The sequence below is a fragment of the Thunnus maccoyii genome, chromosome 3 (assembly GCF_910596095.1).
Source record: "Thunnus maccoyii chromosome 3, fThuMac1.1, whole genome shotgun sequence".
In the NCBI taxonomy this organism is placed as follows: Eukaryota; Metazoa; Chordata; class Actinopteri; order Scombriformes; family Scombridae; genus Thunnus; species Thunnus maccoyii.
This window is the reverse complement of record NC_056535.1, coordinates 32,837,331-32,861,922: the sequence shown is the minus strand read 5'-3', so window position 1 is coordinate 32,861,922 and position 24,592 is coordinate 32,837,331. Positions and strand designations below refer to the sequence as shown.

General features: G+C 39.2%; 2 protein-coding genes across 2 annotated transcripts in view; both read right to left on the bottom strand.

Annotated features, from left to right (window-relative positions):
• LOC121894009 (polymeric immunoglobulin receptor-like) overlaps positions 1-1,188 on the bottom strand; it is an 80,091-nt gene extending 78,903 nt beyond the window's left edge. Inside the window, exon 1 of the transcript XR_006095462.1 lies at positions 588-1,188. The gene's annotated coding sequence lies outside the window, so the exon portion shown is untranslated. The remainder of the gene's footprint in view (positions 1-587) is intronic.
• A 1,554-nt stretch (positions 1,189-2,742) lies between these two features.
• cand2 (cullin-associated and neddylation-dissociated 2 (putative)) lies at positions 2,743-24,094 on the bottom strand. The gene is made up of 24 exons (XM_042407191.1): positions 23,775-24,094; positions 22,882-23,025; positions 21,266-21,420; positions 20,791-20,914; positions 19,473-19,530; positions 18,398-18,596; positions 17,274-17,379; positions 17,029-17,168; positions 15,574-15,884; positions 14,808-14,949; positions 14,490-14,608; positions 13,707-13,853; positions 13,268-13,489; positions 12,942-13,148; positions 11,594-11,781; positions 10,836-11,001; positions 9,870-10,010; positions 9,076-9,215; positions 8,702-8,877; positions 7,483-7,578; positions 5,813-5,982; positions 5,560-5,724; positions 4,733-4,840; positions 2,743-3,283 (listed from the first exon to the last, which is right to left on the bottom strand). Exons 1-24 carry the CDS (start codon positions 23,840-23,842, stop codon positions 3,053-3,055), a joined length of 3,723 nt encoding a protein of 1,240 aa, XP_042263125.1. The 5' UTR covers positions 23,843-24,094; the 3' UTR covers positions 2,743-3,052.
• Positions 24,095-24,592: the final 498 nt, after the last annotated feature.

Here is a 24,592-nt window from a genome sequence, read left to right as displayed (position 1 = left end):
TATGCCCATCAAAGTACGGATGTTTCTCTTTTAAATGGGGAAATAGGCTATAAATAGTTCATTGAATAGTTGCTTTTGTTAATTATTGTTTATGATCATTTAGCTAACTGTTTACATTCTAGGTGTTCACCCTTGAGCTTTGTAAAATCAAAAAGGTCAGTGGCATAATTTGACCTGAGTAAAAGTGGAGTAAAATATAATTTGAGAACCGTAAATGTTTTTTTTTCTTTGTCAGTTTTCGCCTATGTCGTTTATTAATTATGAAGCTGTTAAAAGCTTAATGTTGCTGTCAGTTTCACTAAAAACTTTACAGATTTCACTCATCAGTTGTATTAAACAGTTTTAAATATTAAAAAAATATATAGTTGACACTGTCAAAAATGCATTTTGTGATATTTGTGATATTTATAATTCATCATAAATCTTGAATGGAATTATTCACATCAAATATTTCTTTTCATTTTTTCAACAGTCCTGGTTAGTATTAAATAAAACATGGGTTCATATGCACATATATGGCATAAACAGTATATAAACATAACATTCATAAGTCTGTAATATCCTTAATCAGGTATTAATCTTTTTACCTGCTGTTAGTGAGAGGATGAGGAGAAGAACGCTCTTCATTATGTTGGCCTTCGATGCTGAGATCCTTCGTCCTAAAGTATGAACTCTAGTTGGTTATTTCCTCGTCTTGACTCTGCAGTTGGTTTGTCTCAAGTGTTGTTTTCATGAATTTATATATGTTGCCTAAAAACATCACACCCCACCTTTCTGTCTATCCTTCCCCTTTTTTTTTTAGTCTTAACCACAACTTCTCCCTGATTATTGCTACTTGATGTGGACAGTAAACACCAAATAAGTGGTGAGAAAGATAAAAAGAAAGAAAGAAGAAAAGAAGAAATCCTCTGATGCAAACATGATGTGTCAGATAGAAAGTAACTTTGTCACATCCTGTCTGGCCTTTTAGTGTTTTTTGGACTTGTGTCTTTTTGTTCTTTGGGGTCCCTTGTTTTGCATTTCTGTTGAGTCCTTCTGGTCATATGTTTTGCTTGTTGTGTACTTGGGTTTGTGTTCGTGGGTATTCTTGGATGGGTTAGTGTAGGTTACGTTGAGAGTTAGTATTTTCTGGGTTTTGGGTTTTCTGTTGCTCTGTTTCCCTTGTGTGTTCTGTACTCCTCCACACCTGTCCTGTGTTAACCTCGTCAGCCCTGCCCTGCGTCCTGTGTTTCCTCAGCCAATTGGCTCCCTGTCTGTTTATTCCCCTCTCCTGAGTTCTCTACCCATCTCCCCGTTGGTTCAGTTTCTTTTAAAGTCCTGTTTTTCTGTTGAATCCTTGTTGGATCATTTGTTATACTTGTTCTGTTTCACCCTGTGCTGTCCTGACTAGGGATGCACGGTATTATCGGCACGTCATCGGTATCGGCCGATATGAGCTCTAAAATGAAATATCGGCATCGGCCGAAATTAACATTTTCTGCCGATTATGAGAGGCCGATTTGCCGCCTTCTCCTCCGCCGCATAACTGTGCTTCCCTCCACGGACTGTTTCTCTCTGACGGTCCCGGTGCTTCCTCCGCAGGCTCCACTTCACTCAGCTGCCCGTCAGACCCGCTGCTTCTTCTAGCGGAGGCTAGCTGGCTGTGCTTCCCTCCGGCCATGCTGCTGCTAACGCTCTGCTGGCCTCTCAGCTAACGTTAACCCCGGCTCTCCGTGTGGATCCAACCGGAGCACCGAGCCCCGGTTTGTTATTCAGGGTAAAGTGGGAAGAAGCAGCTGATCTGACGGGCAGCTTGAGTGAAGCGGAGCTTGCGGCGGAAGCACCGGGACCGTCAGGGCGAAACAGCCCAGGGGGAGCTGCTATGTTCGGCTGCACAGATAGGAAACACTTTGGCTGACAGGATGTATCACACTGTTTGGGGGCGAAAAAAACAACTTCTTTTTGGTTTATAACGGCAGTTGGCAACCAGCGTATTAGCTGGTGTCTTCCTAAATTCTTCCTTCATATATTGTCTTTCTTGATCATACTTAGTATAATCTATGCTTGCATGTGTAATAGTCTCCTCAGCCAGCTGGAAAAAAATATGTGCATATATCGGTATCGGCAATCAGCGACAATGAGTTGGAAATATCGGCATTATTAAAAGATGATTTCTGTCAACTCTGCATTCTGGTCTCTGCATTTGGGTCCATTCCTACTAAACCTTGTTATGGAATGATCCAAGACAGTCAGTCATCTTTGCTGGAAAAATCTCATTTTAGGACTCATGGTTACTGTTAGCAGTTAGCTAACATCTTAGTCAAGCTAGCAAAAATAAAAGACTACCGTTACTCACTGATTTCTTGATCTAAATACCACAACTTATGATCCTCTTCACTCTTTCATGAACAATTATGCTAAATTTCACTGACGTTGGGATTTTTTTTAAAAACTTCAGTGTCCAAATGGAAAACTTTGGTTTATTCAAAGCCATATTTTAAAAGCCTTATCCTGTAAAAGAGAACAGTGTCAGTCTAATATTACTTATGAAACATCTCATTCAAAGACATTCATCATGTGGTATTGTGTGCAGCTGACAGACACAACTCATTACACAGTAAAATATAGAGATATTTGTAGTGTTACTGGATGGAAAGAAAAGACAAATTTATCAGATTTTACATGAACATTTAAACCTAGTGACACAACATTTCTGCTGCTACGTCTCTAATCCGTCACATAAGCAGAAGGTCAGACACAAACTGAGTGTTGCTTACACTTTATTTTTATGTCAACTAAATGAAACCCAGTTTTTACTGCAAAGGACACAAAATGGACAAAAAGAAACTGCAAAATCCATTTAAATCACGTCTATCATAAAATGTATTTTTCCCAGAGTAAATTCATATTAAAAAAGCCAAATGTTGAGTTGGAAAATATTTTGTTTTTTAAATAAAGCTGTGATTGTATAACAAATTTGAACAGCATCGAGCTTCTATAAAACACTGAGCGGCTTTATGAACTGTCTCTATAAAAAAACATCATAATAAAACATCTCTTCCATCATCCGAGTCTAGCTCATGTCCATGCTCTCTGCAGGTCCTAAGCCCCCTCCCTCCCCTCCCTGCACACTCTGGAAGATGGACGCCATGTCTGCGTTGGTTCTGATCTGGTTGGCGAAGTCAGCCATGCTGGGGCTCCTCTCCACCTCGGGCACAGCCAGCAGGGCAGCGACAGCGCGCATGGCCGAGCGCCGCAGCTCCTCCTGTTTCTCAAACTCCTGCTTCACAGAACCGGCCTTCACCTGCAGGCGGTGGGGTTAATTTCAGTGTAGTGGGAACCATCATCACAAGCTCATTATGACTGTACTCCTCGATACAATGTGTGATATATATTTTACAAAAGAAAACGAGACTTTAGAGTGGCTATAATTGATATTTTCTGTAATAACAACATAAGAGCTGTCAGAGTGTAATGTGTTGGTCGTGGCTCATAGTGATGAACCTACAGAAAATTATCAGAGACTCTGCAGCTCCTCTCGACTTTATGGAGCTTTATTGTGAGTTTCAGCTCGTTGTTTATCTGTCCGGCTGCAACTTTACTGTGGTTCACTCTCAGCGCTCTCATAGACTCATTTTGGGCCGCAGCAGGCAGCTGTTTTCAGAGAAAAAGCCCTAAAAAGCCACTGCACACTACCTGCTCAGCACCAAACAGCAAACAGACACAGTTAGCTGTAGACTAGCTGGTGAACATAGTGGAGCATTTAGCAGCTAAAGAGCCAGATATTTCCCTCAGGAGTTGATAGAGAGAAGAAACAGAGCTAAAAGAGAGTGAATATTGGACTTACATTTACCAGGTGGACAGAAACACGACTCCAAATGAATGATAATGTTGCTCCTTAACTGCTAGATAGGGAAATAAGCAACTTATTTGCTAACAAGTTCATTATATCAACTTAAAAGTTGATGATATGATGTCAGTGTTCTGTTCACTACTTGTTTCTGCTGAAAATTAGGGAACATAAAATTAGTTAACGCAGGTTTGAAGAATTTATAGGTTCTATTAAAGGAGTAGTTTAGCATTTCAGAAAAAAAACTCAAGTCTCATGTCCATTAAATATGATGCTACAGCCAAGAGACAGTTAGCTTAGCTTAGCTTAGCACAATTACTGGAAACAGGAGGAAACAGTTAGCCTGGCTCTGAACAAATTTCAAAAAACCTGCCTACCAACATCTCTAAAGCTAACTAATTAACACAGTCTATAAATATTTATAATGACACTAAAATGTGTCATCTTTACATTTCAGTTTATGAACAGATTGAACAAACAATATATCTTTAATTAGTGAGCTTTAGAGATGCTGGTAGGTAGATTTTGACAAAGCCAGGTCAGCTGTTTCACCCTGTTTCCAGTATTTGTACTGAGCAGAGAGATATGGGAGTGGTATTAATCTCATCTAACTCTCTGCGAGAAAGCAACTAAGCGTATTTCCCGAAAAAATGAGCTTTTTCCAGCCTGGATCTTATTTTTGTAGTTTTGACCAACATTCATATAAATTTTATGTTCACCTTTCTTTTAACCTCTAAGTGGTGTAAATATCTAGCTTAAAAAGTCTTGTTTGCAATACTCTGTAGACTTCAGTTTCAGTCACCACAAACAACACAATACATATTTTAGTGTTTATATGTATTATATTATGAGTTATGACCTCTAAGACTCCTAAATGTGTCTGTGTGAATGTGTTTCTGGTACCTTGGTAGTGCAGGTAGCTTTAAGTGGCTCCACCAGTCTGTCCAGTCTTTGCAAAACAGCAGCAGGACACAGAGAGGCCAGTCTGGCAAGCATCAGGAAGGTCAGCATCTACACAAACAGAAGTACAAACACACGGGAAACACATGGAGAAGCGGAGGCAAGAAGATGAATGAGACACTTGTGTCTGTAGGTGCGACCAAAGTTATCCACAGAGCAACAACCAAACCAGCATCTAACAGATCTGAAGTGACATTTGCAGGCACATTGACATTAATGTGCTGCAGCTGAGCAGCTGATTAGCTATTTAGCCTGCTAACTGATGTAAGCGGTGCACTTTTTCCCGGTGGATGTTTGTTTGGCTCGTTCATCAAGCTAAAGTGCAGGACAAGATGTGTGTTTATGTTTGTATCTTAGATAAGAAGGAGACTTTAGCAGGGAAGCTGATGTGGGTTGCTATTCAGAGTCTGTGGCTCTTGTGTTGAGTAGCAGGATGCAATCAGGCTCAGTGTGACTGTCTGCTCTGCCGATGATAGAATGACATGTTATTGCTTCAAGATTTATTTGGCTGTATCGAATAAAATCAAAACCAAAAAATGTTAAATATACATTTCTCCCTTTTGATTTCAGATTTTTTTTACAAAGGAGAACACAGAGCAGATATTTACGCTGTAGGAGACAAAATAATGCAACTGAATTTCAGCTGAACTTTAAAGTTCGTAGCAACAACTGAGCGTACGTAAGATGTGTTCTGACTTGGGGACGTTAACACTTTCTACCCAGAGAAGAAGACTAAACTCGAAACTCTGATGTTGATGTTTTCTACCCACCCTTATATCATAGTGGTCTTTGAGTCCTTCCTCCACATGATCTAGAAACTGCAGGACGTCCAGCCCCTCCAGACAGCTGTCCAGCAGAGTGTACATACACTCAAATGCTGCTTTACGCACATCCAAACCATCATCCACAGTGTGTTTGAATGGACCCATCTCCACCTGCAATTCACACAAAAATATAAACACTTGCACAAAGCTTTGATAAACATATTGTGAAAAAGTTTAGCTTCCCAACCAGTCAACCCACCTCTCTGATGAGGTCCTTCCTGATCTGGGTCTCCTTGTAGAGGTGAGGCAGCACCGTTGCTAGACGACCACGGATCAGGGATGGTTTGTTATGAGCTGCCGAGTTGAACATCACCAAGGCGACGCGGCGCACGTTGATGTCCTCGTCCTGCAGGGTCTTCAAGAAGTCACCTGCCGACACACAGATACCATCACAGATATAGAGAGACAGGGATATGTGTGTGTACTTCTGTTTTGGTAAGAAGACTTTAAATTTGATATGTTTTAAGTGAGAAATGATTAACTGATTCTGTCAAATTTAAGGTGTTAGTTCAGGATTGGGACTTGGGTTGAGAAATCTGAGCACTGAGCATGTTTTACTTATAGTGACATAACTTTATATATCATTAATATCATTATATAATTATGTCATTTACTTATATCTCATTTATGTCTGTAGATCATGTAACATCTTTTGAACTGTGCAAAAATAAAACAGTGAATTATTAATATATTCTATAATAATCAGCAGAGGTACAGTCACAGCTCTGGTGACTTTGTAACATCACATTTACAACAGTGTTTAATGTGCACTGTCCAATAAACCAATAAAATACAAAAATAAAATTTAAAATGATCACTAAAAAAAAAATTGTACATTTTATCTCAGTGCCTGTGTCATTTTTCTTGTAATGGTAACCTGGTTAGTAAAATTGACAAACTGGTAGGTTATAATTAAAGCTGCATGTGGAGTAAAGACAATTTTAAAGCAGCTAATCAAAGAGAAAAATGAATGCATAGAAGTTCTGCAAAAATTAAACAAAATGGTCCTGGACTCCAGAGGGTTAAAACACATTGTGTATATCAGCAATATGCACATTGAAGGAGGAAATTTCTTATTAAAAAGATTATTTTTGAAGATAATTACTTGATATTCGCTTCAGCTGAAAATTAGGATGCAGTTTACACAGAATGAGGATTGTTGGAACTGCTTTAGAAAGTGATTCACAGCCAGTATAGACAGGAAGAACAATTACAGTGATGAAAACTCTTTCAATGTACATAGAGTATGTGCATGTAACTACTGTTTTAAGCCTTTCATGCATGAATTATGATAACCTCAGTCAGGATTTTTTTCTTAAGTGTTTTTATTCCTCTTTAGGCATGAAAAAAAATATTTGAACTTCATTTTTTTTAAACACGCATTTTTCAAGGAGTTTGTCCAACTTAGTGGACAGATGATTAATTGTCATTTTCTCACTTGGAAATTTTAAAAAATGTATTACTCCTTAGTTGTTACTTGATGTTACAAAATTTTATTTACCTGCAAGGGTCTATTACTATAGAAGGGTTGGCAAGATATTCCTGAGCTGGTGAGCATTTCCGGCGAGCAGGCGGCCATCTTGGTTTTGAGAAATTTGTATTGCACTTACAAAGGCTGACCAATGAATGGCAGTGTCTGGGATGACACACTAGAGTCCACTGTGTTGGCTGATATGCAACTATACCATTAAAACCCATGCATATATAAGAAAACGGCTATTGAATAGCTGTCCACTGTAGTGACCGCTATGCATGAAAGGGTTAATACAGAATTTTTTATAAAATGTGAAACTATCCTTTAAAATTAAGACTGGCTTTGTCCTCACAAGGAAAGTAAAACAAGTGTGTTTTTGTGCTTGTGTGTCTTACCTATGCATTCCTTCAGCAGTGTGTCAATAGGAGCAGGTTGGTCAACAATAGTGAACTTGATAGCCGTCACCACTGTGCTGCGAGCCAGAGGAGAACCTGTGAGGGGGCAGGTAGAGTCCTGGATGAGATTCTTTAGTTAATGGGTTGGTTGACCTAAATAACACTCACTGGTGGTTTCTACTCATGGGGATACAGTTTTGGTTTTATTTACCCAGGTTTTGTGATATCTGTCTGAGATTTCTTCCTCCACTCAAATACAAATGAGGTGAATGAAATGTGTGTTGTGCAGACAGCTTTTAATATTAACTATAAACAATAGTAAGACTCTACAGCCACACCAGCAGCTCTGTGAGGCTGTACTTGACCTAAATGCTCACATCAGCATACTAACAAGCTCTCAATGATAACATGGTGATGTTTAGCAGGTATAATGTTTACCATGTTCACGCTTATTGGTTTAGCGTGTTAGCATGCAAATATTTGCTAATTGGGACTAACACAAGTACAGCTGAGGTTGATGGGAATATTATTAGTTTTGCAGGTCAAGTCAGCAAAGTTACTACAATTCATCCTCTAAGGACTGTGAATGTGAACAAAGAGTCAACGTCATGGTGGCGTTAGAGGAAAAGTCTGTGCCAAATATTATGCCAATCCATCAAGTAGATGTTAAGATAAATCAAAGTATAAGTCAAACACTTGCTTTTGTTGCTAGAAGAAAAGAAGATCATAAAAACCCTTAAAATGTATTCTCCAAGGAATATCTGTCATAAATGTCATGGCAATCCATCAAATTGTTGTTGAGATATTTCACTCTGACCCATAAAAGTCAACCTCATGGTGGCGCTAGAGGAAAGCTCAGAGGATCATTAACATCAGTAGGATTCATCTTCTGGAAAACATGAACGTTTGTACCAAATTTCATGGCGATTCACCAAACAGTTGTCAAGATATTTCAGTCTGGGTCAAAGTGGTGAACCAACCGACTGTCATTAAAGAAAGACACAGTAATGCGTCTTTCTTTAAAGGAATCACTTTCTACTGAGGATAGAGTCCCTCTGAAAGCTGCTGATGCCACATTGATACTAAATTTCACAACAATCTGAGCAATATTTCTAGAGATATTTTGCTCAGGACCAAAGCATCGGATGGATGGTCAGATTCAAAATCTCCATCCATTGGTCAGACAAATATAAGCACTTTCCCACCTCACACATCATACCAGCTTTAAGTTGCTGTTTAAGTCTGGGTAATAGTTGCGACGGGTTGACTAAGGTCAGTTTTCCCAAACATTCAGCCACCAGGTTCCTGGTCCCCTCCTCCTGACACTCGCAGTTCTGAAACAGCAAAGCCCAGATAGACTCCACGTGGGCCGAGAGACTCGAGGCTGGACAAGCACTGGACAGAAAGAGAGAGAAAGTATTCAGCAAGAAGAACAGAGAGAGAGGAAGAGAAGTCATTGTTTAAAGAGATTCTGGTTTTATGACGTAATACTGTAAATTCTCATAATAAAGCCTGTATATAAATAACGGCTGCATCTCATATTATAATAGCTGTGTAGTGATAACAGACACACAAACCTATGAACACACATACCTGATGACTTCTTTGAGGGAGTGTAGAAGCAGGTACTGTCTTCTTGGCTGGGAGGTGATCTCTTTCAGCATGAAGGGCAGGAAGTCGTTTAGGCTGCCGACTGCCATGCTGCCTAAAGCGCAGGACGCCGCCGTCTTCACCTGAAACCACAAGACACTAGAGACTATAAAAAATAGGAACTTGTGTGAAGTCTTGTTCTTTTTTTTCCCTCCTCCGTTCATCCAGGAAAACGTTCAGCTGAACATTTTGTTTTCCTACAAATTTATTCATAGCTCATTTGGTTACAACCCCGTCTTCACTCACTGTACCATCCACATGAATACTACAGAAAAAACAATAATGTTATTGTCAATTTTTGACCTTTTCTGTTCATTTTCACCATGCCTATAACAAATAAACCATTACAGGACTGTCTGACCTCTAATCTTCCTCTCATCTCTCAACCAACTCACTCAACATGTTTCTGTTTGGTCTCTATTATCAACTATCAATAAAGGCAAAAGAAAAAACAAGACTTTGGAACAAGAAAATAAAAATTAAACTTTGACATGAAGGAAAAAGAAAGTATAAATACATTTTTTCTGGTTTCAACATACTAACTAATACTGTGTGAACAGAAAATTAATCAGGTGGAAAGCTGGAAGGAATGGCTTGATAAATGGGCCGATATATCATTAGCAGATTTTTAAAACTCAAATATAAACTTATTGGTCAGACTATGGATACTCTTGTGATTTGGACTGTTTTCAAAATAACTGATACTATTTGTATCCCTGGAACCATGTAAGTCTTACCTCTTCGCTGGTGGAGGAAAAGGCCTCCAGGATGACTCCCTGAACCTCTTTACTCCCTCCCAGACTGCCGTTCCTCCCCACCTCCCCCAGACATAATAAAGCCAGGACACGAGCGGACTCTGGAGAACCAGGATTCTTCACCTGAGAAGAGCAGAGACAGCAGATACAGCAACACAGAGTACAGAATACAGAAGACCAGGAGCCGTATTCAGGCTAAAAGTGGCTCCTAACTGGCCGAGTTAGAAGAAACTTCTAAGAATAAGAGTAATTTACAAAACATTTTACTTTTTTATTTTTTACATTTTAAACTAAGTCAAATGCTGCAGGTAATGAGCCTCATTGCATCCGTGCTTTAAAAAAATACAATAACAATAACGAAAGCATATTTTGAACAAACGACAAACAATCCAATAACACAGAAGATGACAGTTTGCACATCTCTCTTCTAATAGCACACTGAAAAAAATGCACTTCACAGATGTGATGAATTTGAGATACATCAGTTGTGAATTAGTCCTCAAACCGATAGTGCACTCTTCACACCACAGTCTGTGAGACCATCTGTTAAGTGTTGATTAAATAATGACCAACTGCAATAAATATTACAGTAATTATGCTATTAAATACTATTTTGTTTGATCAACTGAAAAACAACAATCAACAAACATCTGGTAATCTGCTTGACAAGTCAATTTTACTTTGTTTCATGTATAAAATCTGTGACAAAGCAAATAAAAAAAGTGTATATTTCTATTTATCAGTCTATCCATGTATTGTATTGATAAATATTTTGTTTCACATTCACTGACACAGACTGGTCACCTGTCCACCAATCACATAGACATAAAAAGAAGGTTCATTCATGATTTGTATATAGCTTTCAGAAGTAAACTCTCAGATAGGAACATTTAGTGCTATTAAAGGAGGACTCCTAGCTGATGTACAGTAACAATGTTCAACACAAACCTCCTGTATGAGGCTGGTTACTGTGCCTGGTGTCTCTTTGGGGCAGGCGGAGGACAGAGCAGCTACACAGCGAGCGACGGAGTGGTAGGACTGTCTGTGGATGACAGAGCTGTCTGCAGAGGACGGAGAGCTGTGGAACGGCTCTGTGAGAGACTTCAGCAACTGACTGCAGAGGAGAGGAGAGGAGGAGAGAGGAGAAGAGAGGAGGAGAGAGGAGGGATGACAGAGGTGGAGGATATTACTTTAAAATGATGGAGCACAAGCGCACTAGCATGATATTCTTCAAATTAAACGTGTTAATTGATTGTTATGTGTTATTGATTGTTAGAGTTCCTCTTCTGGCTCTTTGTAATCAGATGAATATCAGTTTCTTTACTCCTTTACACACTTGAAACATGACTTGGACTGGTTCAACATGTTGTTGTATGTCTGTATTGTCTCATGATGGGCTTAAAGGTGTTTCCTCTGTGGTTTCTGGAAGGTTTCCATCTCACTTGATGAGATGAGTTCTGTTTACAAGCTCGAGGGGAACGGGATTATTTTTGAATTCTTGCTTCTTTTTTTTTTTTTTACATCTTACGTCTTCAATATTGGCAAAAAGAACTGCAGCTTACATCCAAAAATATCAGAATCAGCACTAAAACCCACGTGGGTCGACAAAAACATTATAAACAAACTATTAACAACTATCCTCAACCCAAAACATTAAGGCCTAAATAAATCCAACACATAATTCACCTACACACACCTGGTCTTACCTGTAGCTCAGGTTGCTGGTTTTGGATGATACCAGTGCCTGTAGGAAGGCCACTATGGCTGCGAGCGCACCGCCCTGCAGCAGTGGAGAATGGACGAGTCTGAAGACCCCCGGCAGCACAGAGGAGCTGATCTTAGCCAGAGAGGAGGGGCAGGCTTTGGCCATGCAGGTCAACAAGGTGACAGACACCTGAACACAGAAACAGCATATATTACATGTATATTATAATAATATCAATATAAAGAACTTTATAAATTGAAACGTTTACTCACAGCTCAAAGGGGTTAAGTTTAGGGTTCAGGATTAAGGGTTTGTTAGTTAGAAGGATATCTCAAAAAACTACTGAACAGATTCTTATGTACACAGCGCCACCATGTGGTTATTTATGAAGCATTTTACATCTTGGTTTAAAGGGGACATTTTCTGCTTTTAGTGATTTTCTGTTATTTATATACTGTTATGATAAAATGATTAAACATGAGGTTAACTTGAGGTGAACATATGTAGAAATGCTGCCTGCACATCAAAAAGTCAGGGCTTCAACCTGCTCTGAAGGCTAACTTTGCCGCGTTTTTTTTCTTCCTTGCTGACGAGCTGACGTCGGCTCGTCGTGGATTTCATAGCCGTGGTTGCTAAAGTTGTTGCTAAGGTGGTTGCTAAGGTTTTTCCATGCATTGTTTGCATTGTCCACTCGCATATTTTTGATCGGATCAGACATGTACGGATGTATTTGTTGACATTTTGACAAGTAAAGAATGAAAAAATAATAGAAATCCTGCTACTATAGTTCGTTTCATGGTTTGTTTACGTAGCCTCCAGAGCTGGAGGAAGCTTCCTGAAGCTGACCAATCAGAACAGAGTGGGCTCATCGGGGGGGGGGGGAGCTAAAACGGCCTGTTTAAAGGGCCAGTATAAGATAAATAAGGAGGGTTTTTTTACTGTAAATCATGCAAAGATATTCCAGTAGAGCCCAACAATATAAATATAGACATATATACAATATATATGGAAATGTGCATATGTCCTCTTTAATAACTTTACACAACATATTGTTGCCACCATGACAAAAAAACGTCCTCAGTTTCTTGTTATAACGAGAAATTTTTCTAATTAAAACATGTTAAGTTGGTAAGTTGTTATAACAAGAAACTTCCATATGTCATTAAAACCAGAAGATCCATTCAGTGCCTGAAGATACTGTCTAGAAATATGTTCACTCTGAGAGCTTTCTAGTTTGTATTTAGTGAAACCTTCTAAGCTTCCAGAAATTGGTATATACACATCTATTAATTACCAGTTTTAAACATCACTCTCCCAGTTATCCCAGACCAGAGCTCTTTCCTCTCTACCTGTGATACGTGCATATCGCTCTCATCCACCAGAGCAGGAAGTTCGTTCAACACGGGCTCCAGTGCTGCCGGTTTGATGCTGGCAGCGTGATGCGTGACCAGTGCGGTCAGACACGCCAGCGTGCCGAGCTTCAGAGCCCGCTGGTTCTTCCTCAGGAAAGATCCCAACACGGACAAAGCTTCTGGCAGGATGGACGACAAGTCAATCTGAAGGAGAGGGAGGGAAGAGAAGGGAGAGTTTTATTGTTTTTTAGTCAGTTCTTCATTTGTTAGTATTTTTTTTATATTACACAGTTTAATAAATGTGTCTTTCATTCATACTGAACCTTTAACTGAGAGGCAGCGATGAGCGTGATGGTCCTCACTGCTGTCAGTCTCGTAATCTCATTCTTCAGCCTCTCCAGGAAAATCGCCAACACACCCTTCAGCTCCGCCCCCAGGTGATCACCAAGGTGACACACCATGTGACCCATACAGGAAATAGCCCTTTCTTTCACTTCCTGGTCGATGTCTGTTGCTTTCAGCCTCTTCAAAGTTGCAGAAAACACCTTGAAGAAACAAAAGTTAATGAAACACTTAAACACTAAATAGATTCCAATAGATGGATTGTTGACATTTACTGGCCGTCCAGGTGTTAAAACTGACAGACTATCATAACTTGATGGTTTTATTTTAGCTGAAAATAACAAACAGGAAAAACTAGAAAAGGAGATTAAACAAGACAGTCCAGAAGAAAACAGACCTGCCAAACCCGACCCATCGTACCTCTTTAACAAACGGTTTGGGGTCGAATCCTCCCTTCTGTTCCGGCGGCCTCATCACTCTGACCAGCTGCTGGGTGACCAGCAGAGCCTCCGAGGTGATCTTATAGAAAGTGTCGTCTATACATGCCACCACCGGCGGCAGCAGCACCTGAAGGAACCACAGCAGGGGTGACAGAGAGAAAATTCTCCACATGAGCCCTTCCTTCACGTCACAAAAGCTCATTTCTTAATTATTTGGTCAAAATGACAAAGCCATGTGTTGATATGTGTCTCATGTATCACATCCAGAGGGTGTTTTTACATCTATTTTAATTGTTTTGAACAGCTGGAGTGTTCAACAGTCAAGCTACATGCTGTTAATTTCACCAGTACCTCAATGTAATAATATAATCTTTTTGGTGTATGTAACTCTGATAAATGGTCAACATATGATGAAATATCTACATTCCTGTGTAGAGCCTTCAGTTATCATCTTTCACTGAAAATGAGCTGCTTCTCCAATAATCACAGGTTGTGATAATGACGGTAATTAACCTCAATCAACTATTGTTGTTGATGCTTCTGTTATTTTATTTTATTTTTATTTATTTTTGTTCTGCCCCCTTTTTTCTGATGTCATTTACTGCAGTGTTTTTCTTTTTTTTTTCTTAAAAAATGACTCCAGACAATTAATTGATTATCAAAATAGTTGGCAATTAATTTTCTGATGATCAACTAATTGACTAATCGTTGCAGTTCTACTGCAAAGATCAAGAAGCGAAGCATTAAAAGAGGTTTAAAGGACCTGCATATGGGGCTGAAAGGCTTGAGGAGGATGGGAGAGGAGGAGGACATGGAAGAAGGAGAGAGCATCGATCCTCATGGTGGAGGAGGTGGACTTGTCAGTCAGGGAGAAGACGATGCCTGGAGGAAGGAGGGAGGAAGAGGAAGAGGGGAAAGGAGAGAGCAGAAGGACGAGAGAAATAGATGTTGGGAGGTTTTTTAGTGCAAATGGGCGAGGAATAAAAAGGGAGCTGTGAAATGAGGGAGGTGTGAAGTCGAAATGTGAGTGTGTGTGTGTGTGTGTGTGTGTGTGTGTGTGTGTGAGTGTGTGTGTGTGTACCAGGTATTAGAGCAGGTATGTGCTGTTCCAGGGCTCCAGGTACAGTGTGAGCCAGCTCAGTGAGGAGACAGAAGCAGCCCTGTCGAGATTTTAAGCTCTTCTCCTTCAGCTGTCTGTGGAGAGCCTTCACTATCACCGGCACCTGCACCGACAACACACACACACACACACACAAACACACACACACACACACTTTACCTGTCTACTGTGTCATTAAGAGTAAAACATGTTTATTATATTACAATACATTTATAGGTTACCCAGAGACAGATTGGTGCCAAATGGAGGCTAGATCTTCACTTCCAGCCTCTTCATAAACTACACATTATACCAACAATCCAGTTGTTAGATCCACATTGAATCATTGTCCGTGATCCCTCAGCAAGGTTTTTATGGGCTTTTCAAAAACAAAGATTCTCTTAACAGATTCCCAAGAAATATATTAGGATATATTTGTTTCACTGGTTAAAATATATCAACCAACAGAGCTTTTGTTTGTGTTGATGCTTTAGTCCAAATAACAATTTAATCCAGACCAGGAACAAAATGTCACACTTCGGTATCACGTCACCTCAGCTGTTATCATTCATCATTCTGCCATTGATGCTTAAGGCGGCCAATTATTTCTGCCCCATGCGCCCGTCTGTCTTCAGGAAATGTTTGTGTAACGAACCCTGACTCACCACATCATCCTCTTCCACACTGAAAAAGGATTTATTTTAAATCTTTGACAGACTGTAAACAAACTCGTGACATCATTCTCTACCTGTTTCTTCAGCATGGCGACCGCCGGCTCCTCCTCCTTGCTCGCTCCCGTGTCCGAACCGGCCACGATGAGGCCGTGGTGACTCGATCCCACTCGCGTTTGTCTCAGCAGCGTCGAAAAAGCCGCAAAGACGTCTGCCCGCACGTTCTCCTCGCGCTCCTTGAATCTGGCGAGCAGGGCGGGGCAGATGGAGGAGTAGAAGGAGAGGAGGAGGTCCCGGCGCGTGTCGATCAACGCCTCAAGACACTTGATGGAGGAGCGTCGCACCTTCCAGCTCATATCATCATCATCACTGTACTCGTCGTCGGATTCTGGATGGAGTCATGAGACAAGAAGAAGAAGATGGGAGCACACAGATCTTCAATGTAATTATGTTAAAATTACTAAAAATAATTATTTCAAATGATTATTTATATTTGTGGAGTTTTTATAACAGCGAAAAAGCAGATTCTTCGCAGTAATTTTAACTTTGCTTGTAAACAAAAGTTAAAGACTTTAAAGAGTTTCTTTTTAAAATCTGATGTGCACGGTTAAGAACTACACCTCAAACTGACAACTACAAACTAACTCACTTATTAATGAAAGTTTTACTACAACAAAGAAGCGCTTGTCAAAGATGAACAGGGATAAAGTTTCAGCACATATAAGAGGAACCTTGTGAAATTATTATAGTAAACAAACAAAAGTAAAAAGTGTTGAATGCATTTCCTTCGTTATAAAACATCTGCAACACCGAAGTGTCTTAAATCCTGCATTGTTTACATGTTTACATTGTTTACATCCATGTCTTCTATTGCATTACTATTATTTGCTGCATTTCTTGGCACATTTTAGTCACCTGTAGATCACAGTAGATTTGTGTGAAACCATTGACAGGAATGTCAGAAACTCCACAGGCTACCTTTAACTCTTGAGCAGGTAAATCTGGACCATTAAATCACCCAATATGTGCTTTTCATAGATTTATCTGTGAAAAGCAAAGAATCTTGTTGACTTGTGATCCCTTGAGTGAAATATCTATCGGATGGATTGCCATTAAATTGGGTACAGATATTCACGTTCCCCTCAGGATGAAATCTAATAACTTTGGTGATCTCTTTTCATCTAGCACCATAATCAAGTCAGATTTTTAATATATTGAATTCTTAGATTTATGACTAAATACCTGCAAATCTAATGTCGTTCCCATCAGCCTTAGCTGTGATTTGGGATTGTGAACATAGCCTCACTGAGCTGTTAGCATAGCTGTAGACTTTTAGTCTTGTTTAGCAGTAAAATGTCTCACTCAGTGCACATCTCGGTCTCAGTTATTGAAAGAATGAATGTAATATTGGCCCATATATCGTTATCAGACCTAAAATATCGATAACAACCTCAAAGATGTTGGTCTGACTCTGCTTACTGTTGGTTGAGTGAGATGGATGGATGGTAGAAATGTCTCACATGCGCACAAACCTTCATCAAACCCGTCTATGTCCATGCTATCCTCTTCCTCCTCCTCAGCATCATCATAATTGTAGTTCGGGTCAAAGGTCATAAACTTAAGACAAAGCTGAGTCACCGTGGCAACATGGGGTGACATCTCCTTTGGACACCTGCCGATCAAAATGGACACAACAGTAAGTAATAGAGAAGAGGGAGTGTGTGTGTGTGTGTGTGTGTGTGTGTGTGTGTGTGTGTGTGTGTGTGTGTGTGTGTACCTGCGTATAAAAGCTTCAAAGGTCTGGAAACAATACTCTCTCAGCTCGTCATCCTCCACACTGGTGAACTTGACCACCATGGGAATCAGCTTCTCTAAATGCTCACCTACACAACAAACACACACATTAAAGACAAACAAATGAACAGTTTACACGTCTTTATCTAAACCTGCACCATCCTGTTTGGGTTAATACTGAAAAAACTCATCATTTGTCTGATTTGACTCAGAGTCTACAGCCGTGCTGGTGGCTCTGTGAGGCTGTATTTAGTAACAGTGCTGCTTTGAGCTAAATGGTATCATCGGTATGCTAACATGCTCACAATGACAACATGCTGATGATTAGAAGGTATAATGTTTACAATCTTAAATTAGAGTGCTAGCTGTGGGAAAAGTGATAGTCATAAAGGAATGTTTTAATTAACACAGACATGATAGTTGATCAGAGGGCCTCTAGTCTTCATGGTCCCTCATCCACTGCATGTTTTAGTTAGTTCACTTTGACCGAGAGATGCCCACATTTCTTCCCTCCCAGGTGGCGTAAACTAAGCTGCCCTGTAAGAATACTTTTAAACTGAACTGTGTTAAGTTTCTGACTGTGTCCATGCATGCATGAATGTACCAGGAGCTTCTCTGATATCAGATATATGTCTTACGTATTAAAAACTTAAATATATTCAAGTAAGAATCAACTCAAGCCTGTGGAGTTATTTCTTTATTCATCATCAAAGTATTATTGGATTAAGTAAAGGTTTTCTAACACACTAGCATTTACTTATTGGCACTAAACACAAAAAGCAGCCGAGGCTGATGGGAATGTCATTAGTTTTGCAGGTATTTTGTCATAAACTTAAGTTTTGGACAAATTAAAGTGATTATAATCACTCTGAGGGGAACATGAATTTAAAGGCAATCCATCCAATAGTTGAGATATTTCAGTCTTGACAAAAGTGATTTTAGCATGTCACTAGCATGACTAAAAAGTTGTAAAAACTGCTTCTTGATGCAAACAAGAACTATATAAAAATTCAGTCATGGTATAAAGAGCCTCCAGTATCTCTAAAAGCTTGTTTGGTTTTTCTTGTTCGACATGAACGCAGCATAAAAAGAAGCAACAGATCTCACCGACTCGATGGCCGCCCTGACGGCTGATGGTTGCCAGGCACTGGATGTACGTCCTCGTCATTGAAGTGGGCGGACCCTTCGCCAGCTCCGTCAACAGGTGTTCAGTCAGCTGGGAGAAGAGGGCGGGGCTACAGCAGGGCACCAGGTGACCAAGAGCCAAGATGGAGCGTTTCCTGACTGCCATTCTGGAGCTGGTTAACTGATGCAGCAGATGGGTGAGGAAAGAATGAATGAATGAAAAAAGTCAAATACAACAAAAAATAAACTACGGCTGTAACTAAGGATTATTTATATATCATCACTTAATCTGTTGATAATTTTCTCGATTAATCGATTAGTTGTTTTGTCCATAAAATATCAGAAAATGGTGAAAAATGTCCGTTTCCCAAAGCCTAAGGTGACATCCTCAAATGTTTTGTTTTGTCCACAAGCCAACGATATTCAGTTTACTGTCATAGGTACAGGGACACGCAGGGGTCCCCAGAAAAATGGAGAATATTTTACTTTCACTATTATTTTATTGGCTAGAAATTAGCCTAATGAGAGAATGGATAAGAATTACTGTTCTGTTCATAGGTTTCTCACTCTTACACACTCTATCACACTGTTAATCTGCCAATCTACAGTACAAACAGTTATGGAATAATTAAATCTTATCAGATGGGATCTGTGAAATTACATCTTATCAAATACGGGTCTGCAGCCTGATGTGTTGATCAGTTTAAGAGTCCTTAACACCAAAAATGTTGGGAACCACTGTCATCAACTACTAAAGAAACCAGAAAATATTCACATTTAAGATGCTGGAATCAGAGAATTTTTACTTTTTTTTCTTAAAAAATTACTCAAAGTGATGAATCAATTATCAATTGTTATATTAATATTTGGCAACTAATCGATTAATTGACTAATTGTTGCAGCTCTAAACGTCTAAGCACGATAAGCCAAAATGCTTGAGGATGACTTTATCGTAAGAACAAAAAATACTGTCTTAAGATTATAAACAATATTTATAAATACGATGGAGGTTAATAAGGTTTGTCACTGTAATATTACTAAACTAATAACTTCTTACCTGAGGCAGCAGACTGGACAGCAGAGAGCTGTGGAAACTGACCAGTGCACCACTGAGCCTGCAGGAAAAATAAAAACATCACAAACATCTGAGGTCCCATCACGCTATTCAGTGGCTGAACGCTTGAGGAATCAAATATTTTGTGTTTAATTTTTGCTTTTTTGGTGGATTTTTTTTGTTGAGTCATTGTCTTAATTCTTGTAACAAGAGTCCACAGCAATGCTAGTAGCTTGAGCTAAATGCTAACATCAACATCCTGAGTATAATGTTGGCCACGTTCACCATATTAGCTTGGTTTGTTAACATGCTAACATTTACTGATTAGCACTAAGTACTTCTATGTTGTATTAAAACTTTCAAATAATAAGTGAATTAGTCTGTAATTGTAGTTTCAGTTTTGGTCAGTTTGGAGCGTAGTTCTTGATTGTGCACATATCAGATTTTAAAAAGAAACTCATGTCTTTGACTTTTGTTCACAAGAAATGCAAAGTTAAAACTCCTGAAACAACCTAAAATGGGCTGTTTGGTTTGTGTTTTGGTTCCGATGGAGTGACTAAGTGCTGATGTTTTCTATGTTCATCACCATTAGCTTAGCATGTTAACATTTGCTAATTAGCATTGAACACAAAGCACAGCAGAGGCTTTGTCATTTGTATTGCAGGTATTTGGTCATAAACCAAAGTACTGGACAAATTATAATTTTGGTTCATACATAAAAAATCAGACCGTCACTAAAGTCATTAGGATTTCTCCTCTAGAGACCTTTAATATCAGTAGCAAATTTCACACCAATCCATCCAGTAGTTGTCTAAATATTTCAATCAAAACCACAGATGTGACCTTGCTGGTGGCACTAAGGGAAAAGTTCATAGCTCACTCGAGTCAGAAGAAGTTGTCCTCTGTGAATCATGAATATCTGTACAGAATTTTATGGCCACACATTCAATAGTTATTGAGATATTTCAGTTTGAACCAAAGTGGTGGACTGACTGGCCAACAACATCATCCAAAGAGGAACGCCAAACACACGGCTAAAAAACAGCTTGAAAAAGTCAAAGTGCATGATGGCAAATAATTTTTCTAAGTATCTTTGCCTGACAATGACGCGACAGAAATCACATGAAGTTTTCTAAAATTAGAAGAATTCTTTCTATAGAGATCATGAATGTGTTGACTCTGAAACTAACGAACTATGCAAACCAAAGTACCTGGCTGAGATACTTCGGACCAAAGTTGTCAGACATATTGAGCTACAGACTGATCTCACCATCCTTGCTCCCTGCCTTTAGATGGTAAAAATGTTTCATAATGCTTTTACCTTCCCAACATGTCAGACAGGATGTCGAGAGCCTCTAACTGAACTGACACATCTTCCTGTTTCCCCATGGCACCAATCAGCTGGGAGGTAATCTTCTTACACACACTGGCTGTCAGGGTCAAACCTGGAAACCCACATAAATATACTGTAACAACCCAGAGGGGAATCAACTAGCAACTCAAAACAAAAATGTAGATTAGATCATTTTTGTCTGAATACTTTTGTTCAAAAATGGTGCTGAAGCCATGCAGATGTTCATGATAAAAGTGAAAGATTTTAGAAATATGTTATTCTGTGAATGTAATTCGTGTTGCTGAATGTTGTTTTTTCTTTAAAGACAAAATTCTTTGAAAGAAGAGTGAACATTTTTTAAATTTTTGACTGAAGCAGCAGATTCAATCTCACATGGAAATCTGACATCAAAAGCTGCAAGTTTAGACTAAGAGGAAAAGCGGAGTTAATAGTCAGCCGTTACCTGATGAAGACGGAGGCAGCTCAGCGATCACAGTCTTCAGTCCCATACTGGAAATGTCTCTCAGCTGCTCCTTGTCTGACATCATGTTTGAGCACAGCGTATCCACCATTGTCTCCACTTGAGGCTCCTTCACCTTGCTGACCAGAGGGGCCAAACTAAAAATCAAACATACCCACAGTAAACAGTACAATCATCATCAGTTACCATCAGTTACTCTTCATCAGGGCAATGAAAGACATTACACTCACTCACACACATATAACATTTAACACACAGAGAACAGTGAAGCAGCTGTCGGTTTACCTTCTTGGTAAAATGTTTCATCTATGACAGATGCTTCTGAAAACAATATATAAAAATGTCTGTATACATATTTAACCCATACGAACCTGGACCCAGTTCTCCTTAAAGGAAAATTAGGGGGAATATAAAACAGACCAAATGGACCACAAGGAACACATTTCTGAACTTTTTTTTTGTAATTCTACCTTCAGTGTAAAAGATCTGTAATGTAACATACATGTCATAACGATATTTCCCTAACTTGTTTTATATCAATTTGTTCAAGAAATGTGGTCAGAACAGGTTAAATGTAATACAGGACATCTTATTAAAGCATCAGAATTGTTAAATTGGTTGAAACCTACCTTCAGTAACAAAAAACAAGCTTTTTAAAATTAGCTAGCTCTGTCACATTTGCTGACCAGGCACACTGCCATTTTGGAAGTGATGTCATGGGTACACAGATTCACACATTGTCACATGACTGCACCAGGATGTTCAGTAGATGTCACTCAGGGACTTCATGAGTTAAAATCAAGGACAAAGCTGTATAAGGAATTTTCCAGAACATTGAAAGGGTTGGTGACACCTGTGTCACCATGGGTTCTTATGGATTAAATATTCAATACGTTCATTCTGTTTTTATGAAATCTTTAAATCTCCAGGAGTAATTATGTGAAGTCCAAAATTTTACTTTTAGCAGTTTATTAAATACAGACAACTTTTAGCAGAGGAGCTCATCAGCTATAATACATTATGTACTCATTAAAATCTCATTAAAAGACTGAAAAAAAGATAGAAAGTTACAGCTTAGAGACTAGATATCGTCTTAGATTTAGTATTTTTTTTGTATAGTATTGTGATATGGCATAAGTGTCTTTTCCTGGTTTTAAAAGCTGCAGAATTACAGTAAAATTATGTCATTTTCTGAACTTACCTGTTCTAGCAGTTCTATTATTGGCCTTTACCCACTTAGTCATTATACAGTCATTATATAATCGTTATTATATAGTCATCCCTACAATATTGTCACAATAACTGTTCATATGTTCACTTACTAGCGTGGCGCATGTACTGAAGTACATTTGAACATCGATGTGACCGCTCAGTTTAGGGGAAAAAGTGAACGTACTACATAATCAGTGACTATGAATCTTCCTAGACATCGTTGGATGTCCCCTAAAGGTACCTGTGAGCATCACAGTAGTCCCCTGAATATCCAGGGATGATTTCCACTTTTAAAAGGACTGTACAGCTCGTCCCTGTATGAAAAAAATAGTGGGACCAGTTTCCATCTGTAGACCCTAACCTGTGTCTGGTGTTTGTATGTTTACCATTTCACAGCCAGGTTCTGCACCTCTCCGTTCTTGTCCTCCAGCAGTTTGAGCAGCATGGTCACCACTTTCCTCTCGCTGTCCTCGTCCAGCTTAATACTGTCCTTCTGGAGCTCCAACATCAGGTCATTAGTGGCCATGAACCTGAACATAAACACACCGAACACCGAAGGAGACACAGAGAGGGACAAAGTGGGATGAGTTAATAGAAAGAGAAGAAGCAAAGGTATAAAAATGAACTCCCCATTCACACACACACACACCTGGTGACCCTTTGAAGGGGCCTGACCCCTAGGTTGGGAACCACTGGACTAAACTAGCTAACTGTATATAAAGTAGTTGAAACTAGCTCCACCTCCAGCAGCTACAACAGTAACATGCTGCTCTAACACTGATGCTTCAGTATTAATAATCTAATGATGTCATATATCATAATATATCAGTCAGAGGGACCAAACCACTACTTTTACTGCAATACTTTAACTACATCAAGCTCATAATACTTATGTACTTTTACTGTAGTAGGATTGTTCATGCAGGACTTTTACTTGTAATGGAGTATTTTTACATTGCTGTATTGGTACTTTTATCGCAGTAAAGGATCTGAGTACTTCTTCCACCACTGTCCAATTCTTTGTTTTGCATTAAACAAACATATTTGATGTTAAATAAACTTGTTGTTGACTTACAGACACTCTTATCTCAGATCTCACCACATAGTGACACTTAAAAGTTGACTTGATTGTACTTGTATCTCTTAGAAAAAAAACGTCTAAAATCAAGTTAAATATCTAAAAAATGAAAGATATTCGCTTGTGTGGTGACATGACAAACACACACAGTCAGGATCAAAAAGTGTCATCTCACTGTCAGACACACCAGCTGCTGTTTACCTGAAGTCTTTGTCAGTGGAAGTCATTTTCTCCAGCAGGTTGGAGATGTGGTAAGAAACGCTCGACATCTTGGTTTCTTTGGCAGTTGTCACTCTGAAACTTAACAGAAACGGTAAAATCTGAAGACTGGGCCAAGAGCTTTAACCCAGCAACATGGCGAGGCAGGAGGGCACAGAGAGAGAGCGCTGCCCGGGGGGGAACTTGACACTTGGAGGGTTCAGATAAAAATAGATGTCAGGTGAAAGTTTTTCTGCTTTATAGCGACACCGTGTGGACATGTGGAGTCCTGCCGCTGTGCATGACCGCCACCGTCTAGGATCGTGTCTAGAAGGTAACCTTATATTTGCGAAACTCTCGCGAGATTTATTTCAAGTGATCATTTTAACCCAAACTATGATCTTTTAACCCTTACCAAGTGTTTTTGCTCGTAAACCTTACTACATTTGCAAACATAACTATTTTGTACAATGAAAAACAACTCGTACAATGAAGAAACAACGCATACAAATCTCGCGAGATTTATGCATCTAGACACGTCCGCTGGTAGGGAGGGTGGAGAGGGAATCTAAACTAAATAAATACATACATCTCTCAATCAAATTCCTTCTCTTAAAGTAATTAAACAAAAATAGACAACAGTGATTTCTTGAAAAATTCTGCTAAATATCTCTTAATTCTACTGTTCAAATTTGACCCATTTTAACATTCAAGAGCAGTAAAAACACCCTAAAAATCTTTCTTTTAGGCTGAAATTGACCCAGAATATGCAACAAAATGTTAATATTTCAGCTTTTTTATATGTTTGTTCAACATATGCA